Raw genomic sequence first — 18701 nt, 5'->3', positions numbered from 1 at the left:
AATTTGGTGTAGGGAAGGAAAACGGCAACCGTTATAGACTGCTGCAATTTTGCACGTATAACAGTCTCGCCAAGTTATACCCAATACAGTACTTGATCACAAAATGGCTCATAATTTAACACGATGCTCTCATGATAGTAAGTCGGCCAATCTTATTGATTAATTTATTGTAAACAGAAGAATGGTAGGATCGATACAAGATAGCAGAGTATATGAAAACATTGTTATTGATGTTAAAAGTGAAGTTCACCACCTAGTAGAGTCTAAAATCACTCTAAAGCTGAAATTTAGGAAGGGAAAGTACCTTCCAAGAATTTATGACGTCGATAGATTGAGAGTGAGATTTTAAGAGGAAGTTTGCAGTAACAGTTGAATATTGAATTGGAGAGTCTAAAATTTGAAAATGTAGAAGATAGATGGAACAGTTTTAGAAAAACAATTTAATAAGCTGCAGCTGGTGTCTTTGGGAGGAAAGTAAGAAACGTAGATAGGAATGTTAGTGAAAACACTTTAAGTGTCGAAAAAGAGGACGGGTTTGTGCCCAAAGTATTTGAGTGATATTTCATATGAGATGTTCGAAAATTTGACCATAGTAATGCACAGCTTAAACTGGAAAGAAAGGAAAGCGGAGAAAAAAGTATAGATTAAGAGAGTTCGAATTGGGTGCTATGGATAAAATCACAGAGGATCTGGAAGATGCAGCCGGTATAATAGCAAAATAGCATGTTAAGAAGTTGAGAGGAAGTGATCAGTCTAGCCTTGCCCCAGTCTAAGATAAAAATGGGCATTCAATCAGTGAAAAGAAAAGTGTTAAATAGAGATGTACAGAAAATTGTTAGAATATGCTGAACCGTGATAAAGTAACAGGAAATGATTTAGAAAAGAATAAAAAAGTTAGTAAAAATTCGGTGGTGAAAAAAGAATTAATTTGCAAAGAATTGTTAGAAAAAGTACCAAAAGGATTAATAATAATAAGGCATCAGTTTCTGAGAGTATGGTGAATGAGTTTTTAAAATATGGTGGTTGTGAAGTTAGAGATGAATTACTGAAGATTATCAACAAGATTTCCGAAAAAGGGGGAAGAGTGAATGTTTTAACTGTAAAGGCTTTAATTTGGTTTTGGTAGGAATCAAATTACTTAATATAATGATAGTTTTTAGACCTATACATGCTGTAAATAAAGTTTTAATATGAACACAGTTTGGGTTTAGGAAGGGCAAGAGGGAGCACTAGCCAAATTTTTACTCTTTGATTAATCATGGAGAAATCCCTGAATCAGCAACCCTGTCAGTCCTCAGTTTTACAGACTATGAATAGGCATTTGATTCAGCCGATAAAGGTGTTTTAGTGTTTCAGCAAAGGCCTTATCCTTGTATGGCTTACTAGACATATTCAAGTGATGAGTGCTGTATACGAAAACAGTTTTGCTTCGGTTAAGGTAGGAAATGAGGTATGTAGGTGGTTTGGTATTGAATCAAGACTTAAGCAGAGTTGTGTTATATCTAGATTTATCTGTATTTTTATGGACTTTGTCCTAAGAATCACAATAAAGACTATGGGAGAGCATGGAATGATTGACATAATAAATATCTCCTAGACTGGGATTATACAGGTTATTTGAGTGTCCTAGATAATAATCTTGGCAAAATGAATAAAATATTCAAAGTTTTTGCGGTTCAGAGCATAAATTCAGGTATGATTAGGTATTCTGAAATCAGTGAATATGTAAAAAGTAGAATAGGCAAGGTTCAGGTGTTTTTGTTTTTTCTAATTTGAAAAAAGTCTGAAAGAATAGGAAGATAACTCTGCGAACAAGGATTAGAATACTGGAAGCTAAATTGATGATAGCAGAAAAGGATTGTCCTCAAACACGGGCGCTTGGGACGACGGGGGAGGATTTGTTGGATATTTTCCAGAGGAATTGTCTACAGATGGTTTTAGGTACCCGTTTGACTGGCTGATCGTATTTCAAACATCAAGCTGAACGGAAAATGTGGTTCTATCCAATTTTCTAGGGCTATAATGAGCGAAAGACTGAAATGGCTAGTTGTGGATGAAGGATGAAAGATTGCCAAAGATCGTTATTTTTTCAGCCATCTATCTAGTTGTAAATGAAAAGCATATCATCACCGAATAGGGCGGGAAAAGGTAGCAAGGAAGGATTAAAAAAAATTGGAAAATTTCGGGAGGAGTAAAAATAAAAACCTAGATTGGGATGGAGGAGAAGTGAGTGCAACCATGGTTAGCCTAATGTGACTTGGAGCTGCAGTGAGTTGTTACTAGTAGTGGTAAGAGTAACCTGACCACCTTTCGTATTAAAATTTATCCATGAATCCTTTGTTTTTAAGTGTCTTACGGTAACTACGTAATTTGTGCCCTTACTATGAAGGCTGCACACTTCTTGCTACTTCTCCGTAACTTTCGTCCGTTTGGGTCAAGATTACTATCTCAAAAATCTTCATCCCATACACTACAGCTTCATTGAGACGCTCAAGGGCATTCTGACAGCTGAAACGGACGTTGACGCCCTATTAAACAGCAATGGCTCTGTAAGATCCCCATCCTTTTTCTTAATCAAAGACATTTGGGTTCTCCCTGTTCAACCTTGCAGTTTGGAAAGGGGATTATGATGTCACTATTTTCGACCGAAAGATTCCTCTTGCATCTTCATACAATCATACAGTCTATATGGCAAGGAAAAAGAACTGAAGGGTTTTCGGAATATAGCTAAGTGCTCTTATTTCTACCACTAAATGCTCAGCAGTTTTTATAGAAGTATCTTTTGAAAAAGTTTCAGACGTTAGTAAGGTATTCGTATTACAAGTCAATGAACTATAGAGGTACAAGAATATATTGCATAACGATACATGATATTGTAAGTAAACAAATCATAAATAATAATAATGAAAAAACACAAAGCCCTTAATCCAATGATCAAGGCCGAAGGATGGTGAAGCAGCACATAACTAGTAATAAATCTCTGCATAATCTTTGCTATATGTATTGCAGAGTGAGTAGTTAGAATAGAATAGTTTTTAGCTATCACTTGTAAGTTATCTACGATAGCAGTTCAAAACTGTCACGGCAAATATAAGTGCATAATAGCACTTCTCTTCAGGCTTCAGATTGGTATTTTCTGACTACTTGAAGCATTTCGATCTGAAGGTCTAGCTGTTTATTTTCTGGCACTTTTTTCATCTGCAAGCTCAGCGATTCAATAAAAGAAAGGCCAGGAAAACTTTTTTCAGAGCTTAATGTATGGCAATTCATAATTTTTTGATAGCATGCACAATTTCCTAGGCCACTGTTGTCTTTTGATTCTGTCTCAGCGCCTTCAACGTTCTCTGTAGTGGTTATCACGTTACTTGCCTCGCCACCATCTTCAGACTGATCACCACCTATATATTCATCTTCTTCTGAAATTATACTCTCGACTCTGTCCATTTCACTTTGTGATATCATATCAAAACCATCTTCTTCTTTGATAAAGATTTTCTGTGGGCTCATTTCTTGGCTATTGTCAGAATAGACAGTCATATCTACAGTTTCCTCACTAGAAGTGCAGGAAGAATTATGTTTCTGCTTTCTATGCTCGGTATTAGCAAGACGATGAGTAACATTGTCATTAAGAAAGTTCATTAATCTAAAGAAAGCTTCATCATTCGGTTTAAGGACAGAGAAGTTAGCCGTTTTCTCGACTTCTACCTTTTTCCTTCTAATTCGGACGAAACGGTCTCGTAAAGACTTGAATTTCCCAATTGCTTGACTAACTACAATAATAAAAGATTAATTAGTTATCTTGTGAGGCTAAAAAGGAAATACAATTAAAATACACTTAATACATGGGTTAGATTGAGAAGCTAAGCTGGTGGCAGCCAGCTGTATATGGAAGAATTTCTGTTGGTTTCATATTTTAATGTTCAGTTTACTTTATTAAAAAAAATCTATTTATTTTTATTACCTTTAATGGTTACGCTAAACTTGATCAGTATATTTGTCCAAAATGAACATTCGTTTCTGAAAAAGAGGCTAACCTAATCAGTTAAATAAAGCTAAATTTCAAAGCGTGTTAGGAGTACCCTTCATTGGAGCAAAGCTAATTTAATAGCTCTAGGTTAACAGTTTAACTTGTGAACTTTTTTTTTTTTTTTTTTTTTTTTTTTTTTTTTTTTTTTTTTTTTTTTTTTTTTTTTTTAGTACGGTAGCTGTTTTTACCGTGAGTGGAATTTTGCAATCACCCTCCTGATTTTGTGTTAAAAAGCACATTCAAGTCCTAACATCAATAGGGGTTAGTCCCCAAAGCTGAGCCGACAACCGGTGGTACACCGCCAGAAATGTTCCAATGACCTGTCATTGCAAATATTTCGGTTGGGCCGGTGCACCGCCATCATGGTTGGTGACGGTGGGAGTCGAGAATTCTTGGCACTGAATTCATTTTTGAGATTTTTCGCGGAACTAAGACGCAAATTATAACAAGGACATCCACTATCTTAAGGTATTTGCAGAATTTTGTATTCCCTGAAAATATTTTTTTATTTACATGTCTACTTCGGAAGTTTAACGGTCTTTCACTCGTTTATAAGCTCTTCACTACAATCGTCAGTTTTAGACACACTGAAGACTACAATAAAAAACACTGAAGAGGTAAAATATACCTCTTTCATAACAGGACAATTCTCTGCCTAGAACTGAAATCCCTTGTATCTTCTGACATGTAAAAACGTACAGAAAAACAAAAGAAAAACTAAATCACTTTAAACCAACTGTCATAAATCCAGCAATTAAACTAAGTAAAATTAACAAGTTCGCATATTATTTTATAACAATTTTATCAAATAGTTAGTGATAACGAACTGTGAGTAAACAGTGACTCGGGTCGTATAAACTTCGGAGGGGACTCATTGGATTGAAATTCAGAAGATCTTAGGTCATCTTTTAAATTCAAAGGAATTGGAGGGTAACTATCCCGCCCCTTCACGTCCTATTTCCCCAAATGCATCAGAGAGAAATTTTGAGATACCTAATTATTCAAAAAATGGTCTAATGATAACATAACAAGGCCTTCAGGGTTGACATAGCCCCCCCGTAGTCTGGGGCAAGGGTTGTGAGTTATGCCCCGGCAGTATAAGGTTTTTATGGAAGGGGTGATCGTGTTAACATTTGAAGAGGCTCATTTGATTAAAAATGTAAAGTTCTAGTTTCCTTTTAAGATTGAAAGTGATGGAAGGCATCTAGCCCCCCCCCCAACACTGTTTTTCCCTAAATGCATCACATCGAAATTGTGCGATAGCCACTTTATTCACAAAAGTCCAAAGGGCACATAGCAATGACTCCAGGGAAGAAACAACCCCATAGAGCCAAGAAGAAGGTTTTAAGTTATACCCCAGGGCTTATAAGGTTTTTATGGAATGGGTGGTAGTATAAAATTCGGATGGAGCTCATTTGATTGTATGTCGGAAGTTCTAGTGGCCATTTTAAGAGTCAAAGCTGAATGGAGGGCAACCAGCCGCCCACTAAGCCTACCATTCCCTAAAATATCCAGTCAAAATTTTAAGGGAGCTGTTTTGTTCAGCATTGTTGAAATATCCAATAATTATGTTGTTGGGGATGTCCCCCCCCCCCACAGTCCTCAAGTTATGTAGTCCTCAAGTCAGGTAATTTGTTCAGTATTTTCACAGAGTACATTTTACTGAGAAAGGTATGCATGGTTGAACTTTACTTTCCAAAAATATGAAGCGTATTCAGGTTTTTCAGAGATTGTCGAGGGAAGTGTTGAACAAGGTCAAAACACTTTCTCTTCATGTGTATACGGATTGTGAAAGGGGTGTCACTCAGTATTGACTTAGCCTATTAATTTAGAACTTTAAGGGAAATGATCAAAAATGCAATATTTGCACACTACCACTACTACTGCAAGTACCACCACTACTACTGCTACGACACTACCCCATTTGCAATATTGAGGGGAAATTTGAATTAAATCGAATTCACCATGTGCACGCAGTTTTTAAAAGATCGTATCTCAAGAATTTAGTTGGGTATTTAGTAGTAACTTTCAGAGAATGCTAAAGGGGGAAGATCATCTGACGAAAAGGTAATTTGTGCGCGCTGCAACTAATACTACTATTACAGTTTCATTTATTACAACTACTGCTTCAAATATTGCTTCTATTGTAACTACTTGTAACAGATCAGCAGTGTCATAACAATGGCTAGTTGTATTAAGTTGAAACTTTCAGTACTTGATGAAAGGGATGTTCAACTAATACTTGATGAGAGGGATGTTCAACTAATACAGAGACAATACGTCAATACTACTACTGCTATTAGTACTACCGCTATTACTGTTAATATTGCTACTGGTAATACCAATACTATTACTGTGACTTCTATTACAACTATACCTATAGCTATGGAGGTGAAATTTTGAGGGGGGGGGGAAGGTGAACAGAATCACAACACGCCGGCTGTATGCAGGTTCTCAAAAGTATATAATAGCAATATCTTAGGAATATTTTGGTGTGTGAAGTTGAAACAAACACGGCTTCTTTACTCATAATACTACTACTGCTATTATTATTATTACTTCTACTACTACTACCGACACTACACCTAAGGCTACCAGAATTAATCCTAGTGCTATTACTATTACTGCTGGGACTACTACTGCTTCTACTAAAACTAAGAGTATTAAGGCGAAAAATATGGGAAACTAGCTGTTGGGGTGGCACTTCGTGCCACCCCAACACCTAGTTGGTGGGGGCACTTTGCGCCCCCAAGCCCCCCCGCGCGCGTAAGTCGTTACGCGCCATATTAGTTACGCACCATTGCAGTTGTGTCCCTGTGTCCCACCTGTGAATATAGATAGATATATATATATATATATATATATATATATATATATATATATATATATTTTTAACTACGTAAAACTTGCGAATATACAACATTCTTGGCTGTCCCATTGTCCCCGTCGTAATTTCTATATACCCCTGTGCCCCCCGGCGTCCCCATTGTAGTTGTTTCCCTGTGTCCCGGTCGTCATTTGTGTCCCGGTGTCCCAGTCTGTGATTTCTCTTTGAGTGTCCTGGTCGTCATTTGTATTCCCTGTGTCCCGGTGTCCCGGTCGTCATTTTTGTCCCGGTCGTCATTTGTGTTCCGGTGTCCCGGTCTGTAATTTCTCTTTGAGTGTCCTGGTCGTCATTTATATTCCCTGTGTCCCGGTCGTCATTTGTGTCCTGGTGCTTTGTTGATGGTGATTGCTAATCGAACATTCCTTGTGTCCCGGTCGCTTTCTCTTTGAGTGTCCCGGTCGTCATTTATATTCCCTACTAGCTGTTGGGGTGGCGCTTCGCGCCACTCCAACACCTAGTTGGTGGGGCGCTTCGCGCCCCCCAAGCCCCCCCCCCGCGCGCGTAAGTCGTTACGCACCATATTAGTTACGCGCCATTGTAGTTGTGTCCCTGTGTCCCACCTGTGAATAGATATATATATATATATATATATATATATATATATATATATATATATATATATATATATATATATATATATATATACATATATATATATATATATATATATATATATATATATATATATATATATATATATATATATATATATATATATATATATATATATATATATATATATATATATATGTTGCATATAAATAGATTGTAAGGTTTACTGACTCTTGAATATGCAACATATAATTGTCCATGGGAAAAACAATCCGTATTCAGATCTATACCTCATTATTCTAATGATGTGTCCCTGTGTCCCGGTCGTCATTTATATTCCCTGTGTCCCGGTCGTCATTTGTGTCCCGGTGTCCCAGTTTGTAATTTCTCTTTGAGTGTCCCGGTCGTCATTTATATTCCCTGTGTCCCGGTGTCCTGGTCGTCATTTGTGTCCCGGTTTCCCAGTCTGTAATTTCTATTCGAACAATCCCTGTGTCCCGGTCGTCATTTATATATCCCGCCTGTGCCGCTGGCGTCCCCGTTGTAGTTGTGTCCCTGTGTCCCGGTCGTCATTTATATTCCCTGTGTCCCGGTCGTGATTTGTGTCCGGGTGTCCCAGTCTGTAATTTCTCTTTGAGGTTCCCGGTCGTCATTTATATTCCCAGTGTCCCGGTCGTCATTTGTGTCCCTGTGTCCCGGTATGTAATTTCATCAGTTGACAAACATGACGTCAGTCGACAAACAACTTCATGACGCATACAGCTCAATCCTTATAATGACGTCAGTCGACAAACATGACGTCAGTCGACACACAAACATGACATCACTCAACACACACACACACACAGACAACTTATTTTTATATGTATAGACTAGCTGTTGGGGTGGCGCTTCGCGCCACCCCAACACGTCAGGCTCCTACGCGTGCGAGGGAGCCTGATAAAAGCCCCCTCGCACGCGTAAGTCGTTACGCGCCATATTAGTTACGCGCCATTGTAGTTGTGTCCCTGTGTCCCACCTGTGAATAGATATATATATATATATATATATATATATATATATATATATATATATATATATATATATATATATATATATATAGGCTATATATATATATATATATATATATATATATATATATATATATATATATATATATATATATATATGTTTTTAACTACGTAAAACATGCGAATATACAACATTCTTCGCTGTCCCATTGTCTGTGCATATAAATAGATTGTCAGGTTTACTGACTCTTGAACATGCAACATTTGTGTCCCGGTGTCCCAGTTTGTAATTTCTCTTTGAGTGTCCCGGTCGTCATTTATATTCCCTGTGTCTCGGTGTCCCGGTCGTCATTTGTGTCCCGGTCTGTAATTTCTATTCAAACATCCCTGTGTCCCGGTCGTCATTTATATTCTCTGTGTCCCGGTCGTGATTTGTGTCTGGGTGTCCCAGTCTGTAATTTCTCTTTGAGGTTCCCCCTGTGCACCCCGGCGTCCCCTTTGTAGTTATGTCCCTGTGTCCCGGTCGTCATTTATATTCCCTGTGTCCCGGTCGTCATTTGTGGCCCGGTGTCCTAGTCTGTGATTTCTCTTTGAGTGTCCCGGTCGTCATTTATAACCCCCTGTGCCCCCCGGCGTCCCCGTTGTAGTTGTGTCATTTATATTCCCTGTGTCCCGGTCGTCATCCCGGTATACATTCGTTTTTGAATTGGTATATGATGAAATAAATTTTTAATTTTTTCCCTTTTTTTCCTTTTAGTTTTTTTTTATTGGTTATGACCTTTTTTTTTAGGTTTTTTAGTTTTTTTCTTTTTTCTTTTTAGTTTTTTTTGAAGTTTTTATCTTTTTAGTTTTTTTATTTTTATTTATATTTTTTTAGTTTTCTTTTTCTCCTTTATTTTTCAGTTTTTTTCCTTTTTTTTAGGTTTTTTTTTCTTTTTTAGTTCTTTTAGTTTTTACCTTTTTTAGTTTTTTTTAGTTTTTTAGATGAAATTTTTTTTTAGTTTTTTTCCTTTTTTTCTTTTTAGTTTTTCATTGGTTTTTACCTTTTTTTTTAGCTTTTTTAGTTTTTTTTCGTTTTTTCTTTTTACTTTTTTTTTTAGTTTTTATCTTTTTTATTTTTTTTAATTTTTATTCTTAATTTTATTAGTTTTCTTTTTCTCTTCTATTTTTCAGTTTTTTCCTTTTTTTTAGTTTTTTTTTAGTTTTTAGTTTTTTTTAGTTTTTTTAGTTTTTTTAGTTTTTCAGCTTTTTTATTTTTTTCATTAGTTTTTAGTTTTTTTGTAGTTTTTGCCTTTTTTTAGTTTTTTCAGTTTTTTTTTAGTTTTTAGTTTTTTACATTTTTTAGCCTAACCAGGATTTGAACCTGGGACCTTCATTCTCCGTTCTGACACCCTCTCTCACCGAGTGACTACTCCAGCATGTTGATTTTGGTGTTTTAAATGGTATATTATTAACCAAATTAATGTGTTTTACAATATACTAAGCATCGTCATAACAAAAATGACGACAACTAATTTCATGACGTCAGCCGACACAGAAACATGACGTCACCTGATCCACAGATCCACAGACAGACAACTTATTTTTATATATATAGAAGATATATATAGATGGATAGATGTGCCGGTGTCCCGGTTGTCATTTGTGTCCCGATGTCCCGGTCTGTAATTTCGTCAGTCGAAAACATGACGTCAGTCAACACACAAACATGACGTCACCCGACACACACACACAGACAACTTATTTATATATATATATATATATATATATATATATATATATATATATATATATATATATAATGAAACTGTATGGAACTAATTTTAAGCACGCTAAGCCCAAACAGGTTGTCAAGGGAACATAATCAGAAATGTTTCAGGAACAGTTGATGGTATTAAGTTACAACTTTAAGTGTGTGTTGAAGGGGATTTTGATGAAACCAAAGGCATTAGTAGCATACAGCTACTAATGCTACTACAACTATTGCTACTATGTAAGCTGAGAGTATTAAGGTGAAGCTTTCAAGGAATATTTATGCGGATGTTAAACTGAATGAAAGCCAACTATGAGCATGTAGATTTTCAAAATTTTGAAAAAGCAGCACCAAGAACGGCTTACATTATCAAATTAGACCTTTAAGGTGAAAGTCCCTAAATCCATTGCAATGTTAATTTTCCCTTGCTACGAAAAGATAATCTTTTTTATCCTGTTTGTTTTTATGTTATTCTCTCAGCAGAAATACACAAACTCCAATTAAAGACAAGTAGACAAGGGGGAATAAACTAAAAGAATGTAAAACTTTCAATCCGGCCAATTAATTTTAAAAGTTTTTTTGAATTTATAGTACTTTCGAATGCTTCAAATTTTCCATTTTTTAGGCTCTATACTTCTTTAAAAAGAAGCTACCAGGTTTCACATTAGATTTTATCTCTATTTCCTGGAGATTAAATCCGAAATACAAACCGACCAAATTTAGGTCCTTTTTCGAAGATCGCTTGCGCAAAATAATGACCGAACAATACAAATTGAAAAAAGAACACAGGCCAGATTCTGAAAAAAATTCACAGAGAGATATTGAAGTTAACCTAGAGTCACGCTATTTTAGAACAGAATAAATAGCGAAAACCTAAGAAAATCTGGCCGCTATTCACTGTTGTATCTTTATGGATATAAATTACTGGACTAACTTTCTTTTTTAATCAGGCTTGCACTGTCAAGAGTAAATTTTCTGATTAACTCAGTAATGAAATGATGAGAAACAGACACATCTTTAGAATCAGAGTTTCATCCTAAATCGACATATAAAATTCATTGGTAAACATATGACTGTTCATATTAATGACTTGCCAGTAAAGTGAACGTACCACTCGATGCCTTTTTTTATGCTCTTTATGAATATAATAATCGCTTCTATCGCAAATTCAAATTTAAGCACTTTATGAGCTCTTAAAATAACGAAGGTTTCATTTAAAGTATGAGTTATCAGTCGTTTTCCGACAAAATATACTACGTTTTCTTAACGCTGTTTTCTCGGTCGTTTTCGACAAAATAATACTACATTTTCTCAGTGCCAAAATTATCAAACAGTTCGTGGTAACGAACTGTAGTAAGGAGCGACCCTGCTTAATAGTAAACGAAACTCTAAAAAAGGGAATTTCGATACTAAAAGATATATCAAAAGAATCGGATTTTTATGCTGATTTTAAATATATAAGTTTCATCAAATTTAGTCTTTGTCATCAAAAGTTACGAGCCTGATAAAATTTGCCTTATTTTGGAAAATAGGGGGTAACACCCCCTAAAAGTCATAAGATATTAACGAAAATCACACCATCGCATTCAGCGTATCAGAAAACCTAATAGAAAAAATTTCAAGGTCCAATCTACAAAAACGTGGAATTTCGTATTTTTTGCCAGAAGACAAATCACGGGTGCGTGTTTATTTGTTTGTTTTTTGTTTTTTTTTTCCCCAGGGGTCTTCGTATCGACCAAGTCATCCTAGAGTGTTGCAAGAGCGCTCATTCTAACGGAAATGAAAAGTTCTAGTGCCCTTTTTAATTGACCAAAAAAATTGGAGGGCACCTAGGCACCCTCCCACGCTCATTTTTTCCCAAAGTCAACGGATCAAAATTTTGAGATAGCCATTTTGTTTCGCATAGTCGAAAACCATAATAACTATGTCTTTGGGGATGACTTACCCCCCACAGTCCCTGGGGGAGTGGCTGCAAGTTACAAACTTTGACCAATGTTTACATACAGTAATGGTTACTGGGAAGTGTACCGGCGTTATCAGGGGGATTTTTTTGGTTTGGGTGTGGGGTTCAGGGGAGGGGGCTATATGGGAGGATCTTTCCTTGGAGGAACATTTCATGGGGGAAGACAAATTCAATGAAAAGGGCGCAGGATTTTCTAGCATTACTATTAAAAAAAAAAACAATGAAAATATAAACATGAAAAGTTTTTTTTTTCAATTGAAAGTAAGGAGAAGCATTAAAACTTAAAACGAACAGGGATTATTACGCATATGAGGGGCCCTAAAAATACTTTAGCATAAAGAGCGAGGTATTTAGGAGGAGATAAATACTTTGATCTTTATGCTAAAAAGTTTTTTAAGTAATTTCAACTATTTATTCTACGGCCTTTCTGATTCAGGGGTCATTCTTAAAGCATTGGGACAAAACAAGATTTAGTGTGAAGAGCGAGGTATTAACGAGGGGACCAACCCCCTCATATATATAATCAAAAAAGTAAGAATATAAAAGTTTGTTACGTAAGTTAATTCTTTAGTTACGTGTATTTTTTACTAATAAAAACGTTCGTTAAAAATTAAAAGATCTAGTTGCCTTTTTATATAACCGAAAAATTGGAGGGCAACTAGGCCTCCTTCCCCACCCCTTATTTCTGAGAATCGTCTGATCAAAACTAAGACAAAGCCATTTAGCCAAAAAAAGAATTAATATGCAAATTTCATTTTAATAATTTATGTACGGAGAGCCAAAATCAGACATGCATTAATTCAAAAACTTTCAGAAATTAAATTAAAAAAAACAAGTTTTTTGAAATGAAAGTAAGGAGCGACATTAAAACTTAAAACGAACAGAAATTACTTCGTATGTGAAAGGGGCTTTTCCTCCTCGACACCCCGCTCCTTGCGCTAAAGTTTGATTCTTTCTCGCAACTCTACTTTTTAAAACAATAAAAACTTTAGCGTAAGGAGCGGGGTGTCGAGGAGGAAAAGCCCCTTTAATGTAGGGAGTAATTTCTGTTCGTTTTAAGTTTTAACGTCGCTCCTTCATTTCAAAAAACTTGTTTTTTTTTATTTAATTTATAATAAGGTTAATTTAGGTAGGTTAGGTTGGGTTAAAAGGTGCTTAAATTTGAATTTGCGATAGAGGCAAATTATTATATTCGTAAAGAGAATAAAAAAAGGCATCGAGTGCTATATTCACTTCATTGGTAAGTCAATAATATGAATATTCATATATTTACCCATTCATTTCCGTCGTAAATAACCTTTAACCCCACCCCCGAATATGCAACTATATAGGCTACCTTTAGTTGCATATATGTACTAAATTTCCGTAAGTCATTTTCCCAAATTCATTTAATGGTCTGTCCAAATAATAGGAAATTCGTTACATATATACAACTCGAGGTGCATATATCCATATTAGGGGGGGGGGGTAAATTTTATCTCCGACGCAACATAATATTATATATGGATTCAGGATAAAATTTTGATTCTAAGGATATGTATTTTTCTTAGCTGTCTCATTAGTGAGTTAATCGGAAAATTTACCCTGTCAAGTTGTCACAGTGTAAACTTTTTGTGGCATTTGGTATTAACCAAATGACATATAGCAATCAAAGATTCTGTCGGTCTGTCGGTCTGTCTGTCTGTCGGTCCCGGTTTTGCTACTTTAGGCACCTACAGGTAAGCTAGGACGATGAAATTTGGCAGGCGTATCAGGGACCGGACCATATTAAATTAGAAATAGTCGTTTTCCCGATTTGATAATCTGGGGGGCGGAGTGGGGGCCCGTTAATTCGACAAAATAGAAAAAATGAAGTATTTTTAACTTACGAACGGTTGATCAGATCTTAATGGAATTTGATGTTTGGAAGGATATCTTGTCTCAGAGCTCTTATTTTAAATCCCGACAGGATCTGGTGACATTGGGGGGGATTTGGGAGGGGGAAACTTAAAATCTTGGAAAACACTTAGAGTGGAGGGATCGGGATGCAAATTGGTGGGAAAAATAAGCACAAGTCCTAGATACATGATTGACATAACCGGAGCGGATCCGCTCTCTTTGGGGTAGTTGGGAGGGGGGGGGGGGGTAATTCTGAAAAATTAGAAACAATGAGGTATTTTTAACTTACGAACGGGTAATCGGACCTCAATGACATTTGATATTTAGAAGGATATTGTGTCTCAAAGCTGTTATTTTAAATCCCGACCGGATCTGGTGACATTGGGGGGAGTTTGGGGGGAACCTAAAATCATGGGAAACGCCTAGATTATTAGAAAGTCTTAGATACGTGATTTACATAATTGGAATAGATCAACTCTATTGGGGGTGGGGGGGTTAATTCTGAAAAATTTGAAAAAATGACGTATTTTTAACTTTCGAAGGAGTGATCGGATCTTCATGAAACTTCATATTTAGAAGGGCCTCGTAACTCAGATCTCTTATTTTAAGTCTCAACCGGATCCAGCGTCATTGGGGGGAGTTTGGTGCTTCTGGACGTGCTAGGACGATGAAAATTGGCAGGCGTGTCAGGGAGCTGCACAAATTGACTTGATAAAGTCGTTTTTCCAGGTTCGACCATCTGGGGGGCTAAAGGGAGAGGAAAATTATAAAAAATGAGGTATTTATTACTTACGAGTGGGTGATCGGATCTTAATGAATTTTGATATTTAGATGGACATCGTGACTCAGAGCTCTTATTTTAAATCCTGACCAGCATTAAGCCTCTGATTTTCCTTTTAAATTAATCTATTGATTCTTAGAATTTTGTTAGAGCTCATACCATGTGAGCTCTTGGCTCTTAGCTCTTCTTGCCTCGTCACAAGTGCCATATGAGCTCTTAGCTCTTGTTTCTGAATATTTTGATTTTGTTTCATTTAGGTCATAGTCCATGCAACCATGACACACATTCAAATTTTCGGTAAATGTTTAGTTTCGTCGCAAACTGCCTAAAATGGAAACTGCTTCCATACTATAGTACTTAGAAATGTTAATTCTAGGAGCGCATCCATTTCTGGTTGACCCTCCTCCTCCATGGGGCAAACTAAAAATGCGTAAAGTGGGCTTGCTTAGAGGTAACATTACCTACCGAGTGAAGCGTATTAGTCCATGAGCCCCACGAGCAGTGGGGCGAGGTCTGTATTTTATATTTATTTAATAAGCCTAGTTTGAAGTTTTTTTCACTCTTTGTAGAATAAATATAGAATGCAGACCTCGTCCACTGCCCGCAGGGCTCATGGACTAATACGCTTCGTTCTATAGGTAATGTTACCTGTAAGCAAGCCCACTTTACGCTTTTCAGTCTCGTTGGAGGGGGATTTTAGAAAGCTTAAAAATGGATGCGCTTCTCTAATAATGACAAAGAAACAATATGCCGTCATCAGAATCTTGCTATATGCAGTAATACGCACTTCAGATAGCTTTTGACGGAACTAAACATTCGCCAAATTTTCGAATCCAGATCCTCAAATCCTGGGAACTACCATGCCAAAAGCAGCAGTTCAAAAAAACGCTCTAAAAACAAAATTCATTGCATTTGAAATTCAAGACAGGCTTCTGATAGAGACAGGCTTCGAACCTGGAGCATTAATGAGGTGTAATCACTGGAATCTTTTAAGTCCTACAAGCGGGAAAATAGTTTTTAGGGTAACTTTACAAATACTTTTTTTGGAGTAGCCTACTGTTATTGAAAATACCTTTAATTCGAATTTTGACTGAAAAAATAAGGAAAATGACAAATTTACCCCCCCCCCCCCTCCTAGATTATAAAAATGTACTTGATCACCACCACCACCCCCCAAAAAAAAGAAAAATTGCGAACTAAAGCCACTGTGTATGCAGAAGTAAAAAAAAACTTTCATAGACCTAGTTTGGGCTGCAGATATATTCTCGGGTGTAATTATTCACCATACCTCAATAGCTTTCTAAGATAGCTTACCGAAAAGCCCCTAAAGTAGAGTTTTATTGCTTATACTCTGAAGTTTCACATATCAAAAATTTTCTGATGTTTCAAAACACAGATTGCCTGATATATTAAGAATACATACTTGAGTATTCCACTCCATGCGTTCTTTTCAACTCAGAACAAATTGATTTCCATGCCCTTAGTTTTATGAATCTGTTGAAATGATCATAATGTTTCCTGTCGTATAGACATGGGTTTGCCTCCACCAGTTTCACCATTGTATATTCAAAATTCTTCATTTTGCAGCACAAAGAACAAATAAATGCTAATCTTGCTAGCGTAGCGTGTCGGTCTCCAGACGCATCAACTGCGCAAAGCCTGCGCGTTGAACGACGGAAAAATGCCGTCAGCGTGATATAATTTAATCAATCTGGCAAAGAATCAATATTCTCAATATGTTATTTTCTTAATTTACGCAGTCGAAAAGTAAGTAAGTAGTGCCGTCTGTTTACATAAGTTTCGAAGGGGGGAGGGGCATAATTTTGGACAATTTTGTTGCTTTTTCAATTTTTTTGCATGAAAATACATAAAAGGCCTTTTTTGCAATGACAATACTAAAATGATGGTATTTTCCCAAATCTAGATAGGAGTGAAAATTATAGGGAGATACATTCCCCCTACACTTTCCCTATTGACGCCAAATTTACTTAGTTAAAATAAATAAAAAACCTAATTAAGTCATATATCTTATAGCGAGAAAACTATTTCTCATGGTTGATTTTTTCCACCCTGTCCGTAAAATATCGAATGTAAACGTTTTTTTTTTTTTTTTTTAAACGAAAGTGCTCAAGCAGCCATTCCATTTGGTTAAATATACATAAGTCAGGTCCATACACAGGGTACTTGGCCTCTACCCTAACTCTCCCTACAAATTTCAAGATTTTTAAAATGTCAACAAAACCTCTAGACTAGTATGCAGAACATATTAGTCAGCAGAATTGTTTTGATTTATTTATTTGGAACAATAAGGAAGGTAGGTTCAGGAAAGGAGTCGGAAAATAAGTCAAAATTATCGTACTATATTAAATAGATCCAAGTAAGCCAAGCATAGTCAAGCATAAATTCAACGTAACAGTGAAGATCTCGGGGCTGAGAAGGGGGCACCGAATCTCAGTTACTGTAATTTGTGTTTGTTTTAAGCTTCATTGTTACCCTTTATTTTCTGGCAAACTTTTCTGGCCTCATCCAGACTACACAGTAGCGTATAACACCCAGAGATGTCTCTGGGGCTGGTGGCGGGTCAGACAAAATTTATTACAGCACCCCTCCTGGCTCACATAAGCAGAAAAAAGTCAAATCAAGGTGAAAATTTTGTCGGTGCTAATTAAAGCGGGAACGAAGGACTCGATTCGGAAAAATAGCAGTAAAAAAGCCCTCCAATGCTTTACATCGTATTTTCAGGGGTCTCTAACTCTCCCTGCATGGTGTACCTGTATTGAATTTCTGTACCATATTCTGGGGGTTTGCTTACCGCATGGTGTACTTATACTGAATTTCTTAGGCACTTTATACGGTATTTTAGTGGATCCACGCCCTTGATTTACCTACAATGAATTTCCAAGGGACCCCATACACACTTCAATAGATTGTTTTTTATTAGAAAGATTCTACCCTGATAGAGGGTAAGACATAATTCCTCATTACATAGGAGACTCTTTTTTTAATTTTCCAGGTAAATATACATGGCAGAGACACACTTTTATCTTGGCACGATTAAAAAAAGCTAATCAAAACTGCAGTCCTAGCTTTTTCAAACATTTTGACACTCGTATATTTTTAAGTTTTATTAACTTTTTATTAAGTTTTATTACTTAATAAATAATTTTCCAAATATTTTCAAATTCCTATTTTGACGAGTTTAGCTCAATGCAAAGAAAAATTGTTGTCTTACGCGCACTTGATTTTAAATCTATAGAAAACATACAAAAGGTCCAGACTCGCTGGGTTTTTCTTGCCTCCCTGGGTCACTTTAGCAACTAAGGTTATCAACTCCGGTCATCAAATGAATTTTCATTTTACTTGGTCAGTCTATATCTATCAGATTTCTAAGGCCCAAATACATTATTGAGGTTAAAAAATTATTGTTCTCTTATGTGTTGGTGCATAGGAAATAGCGTATACACAAGAGTCCACAAAAACACACTTCTCCAAAAATATTCTACACAGGTTTTCATCTTTTTAGTTTCCTGAGTTTAGCTTATTTTTCAGTAAACTGACAAATACACATTTGATTTCAAATGGGCAGCACATTCCTTTCATTTTAGTTAATTTTAAAACACTTTTTCCACAAAAGAATTTTTTTAAACAAAACTAAATAGCTAAATTAAGCCAAACATAAGCTTAAAAGAATTCAAATAATTTTTCACACATAAAACTACCATAAATTACCATCAGTAATGAAATAAAATACAAAAAGAAAAGAAATTACACTAAGAAACTGGGTCAAGCTCAAAGCAAGCAGAGCTTAAGAGGAGTAGGGCTGACACCCCCCATGCCTTCTGAAAACCAG

The 18701-nt window shown here is 36.2% G+C and overlaps 1 protein-coding gene across 1 annotated transcript; it reads right to left on the bottom strand.

Annotated features, from left to right (window-relative positions):
• Positions 1-2835: 2835 nt before the first annotated feature.
• Positions 2836-16545, bottom strand: LOC136041898 (uncharacterized). Its single transcript, XM_065726692.1, has 2 exons — positions 16275-16545; positions 2836-3770 (listed from the first exon to the last, which is right to left on the bottom strand). Exons 1-2 carry the CDS (start codon positions 16429-16431, stop codon positions 3115-3117), a joined length of 813 nt encoding a protein of 270 aa, XP_065582764.1. The 5' UTR covers positions 16432-16545; the 3' UTR covers positions 2836-3114.
• Between the last annotated feature and the right edge of the window lie 2156 nt (positions 16546-18701).

This window comes from Artemia franciscana, unplaced genomic scaffold (assembly GCF_032884065.1).
Source record: "Artemia franciscana unplaced genomic scaffold, ASM3288406v1 PGA_scaffold_49, whole genome shotgun sequence".
Taxonomy (NCBI): domain Eukaryota; kingdom Metazoa; phylum Arthropoda; class Branchiopoda; order Anostraca; family Artemiidae; genus Artemia; species Artemia franciscana.
Note: the sequence above shows the minus strand (reverse complement) of the source record. Positions and strands in the feature narration are given on the sequence as shown.

What these genes read in the sequence shown, in the direction of transcription:
- LOC136041898 (XM_065726692.1), bottom strand. Translation starts at nt 16,431, where the DNA reads ATGAAGAATTTTGAATATACAATGGTGAAACTGGTGGAGGCAAACCCA. An exon ending in GCATGGAGTGGAATACTCAA is followed by an intron (nt 3,771 to 16,274) that starts GTATGTATTCTT and finishes TTATTATTGTAG; the next exon opens with TTAGTCAAGCAATTGGGAAA.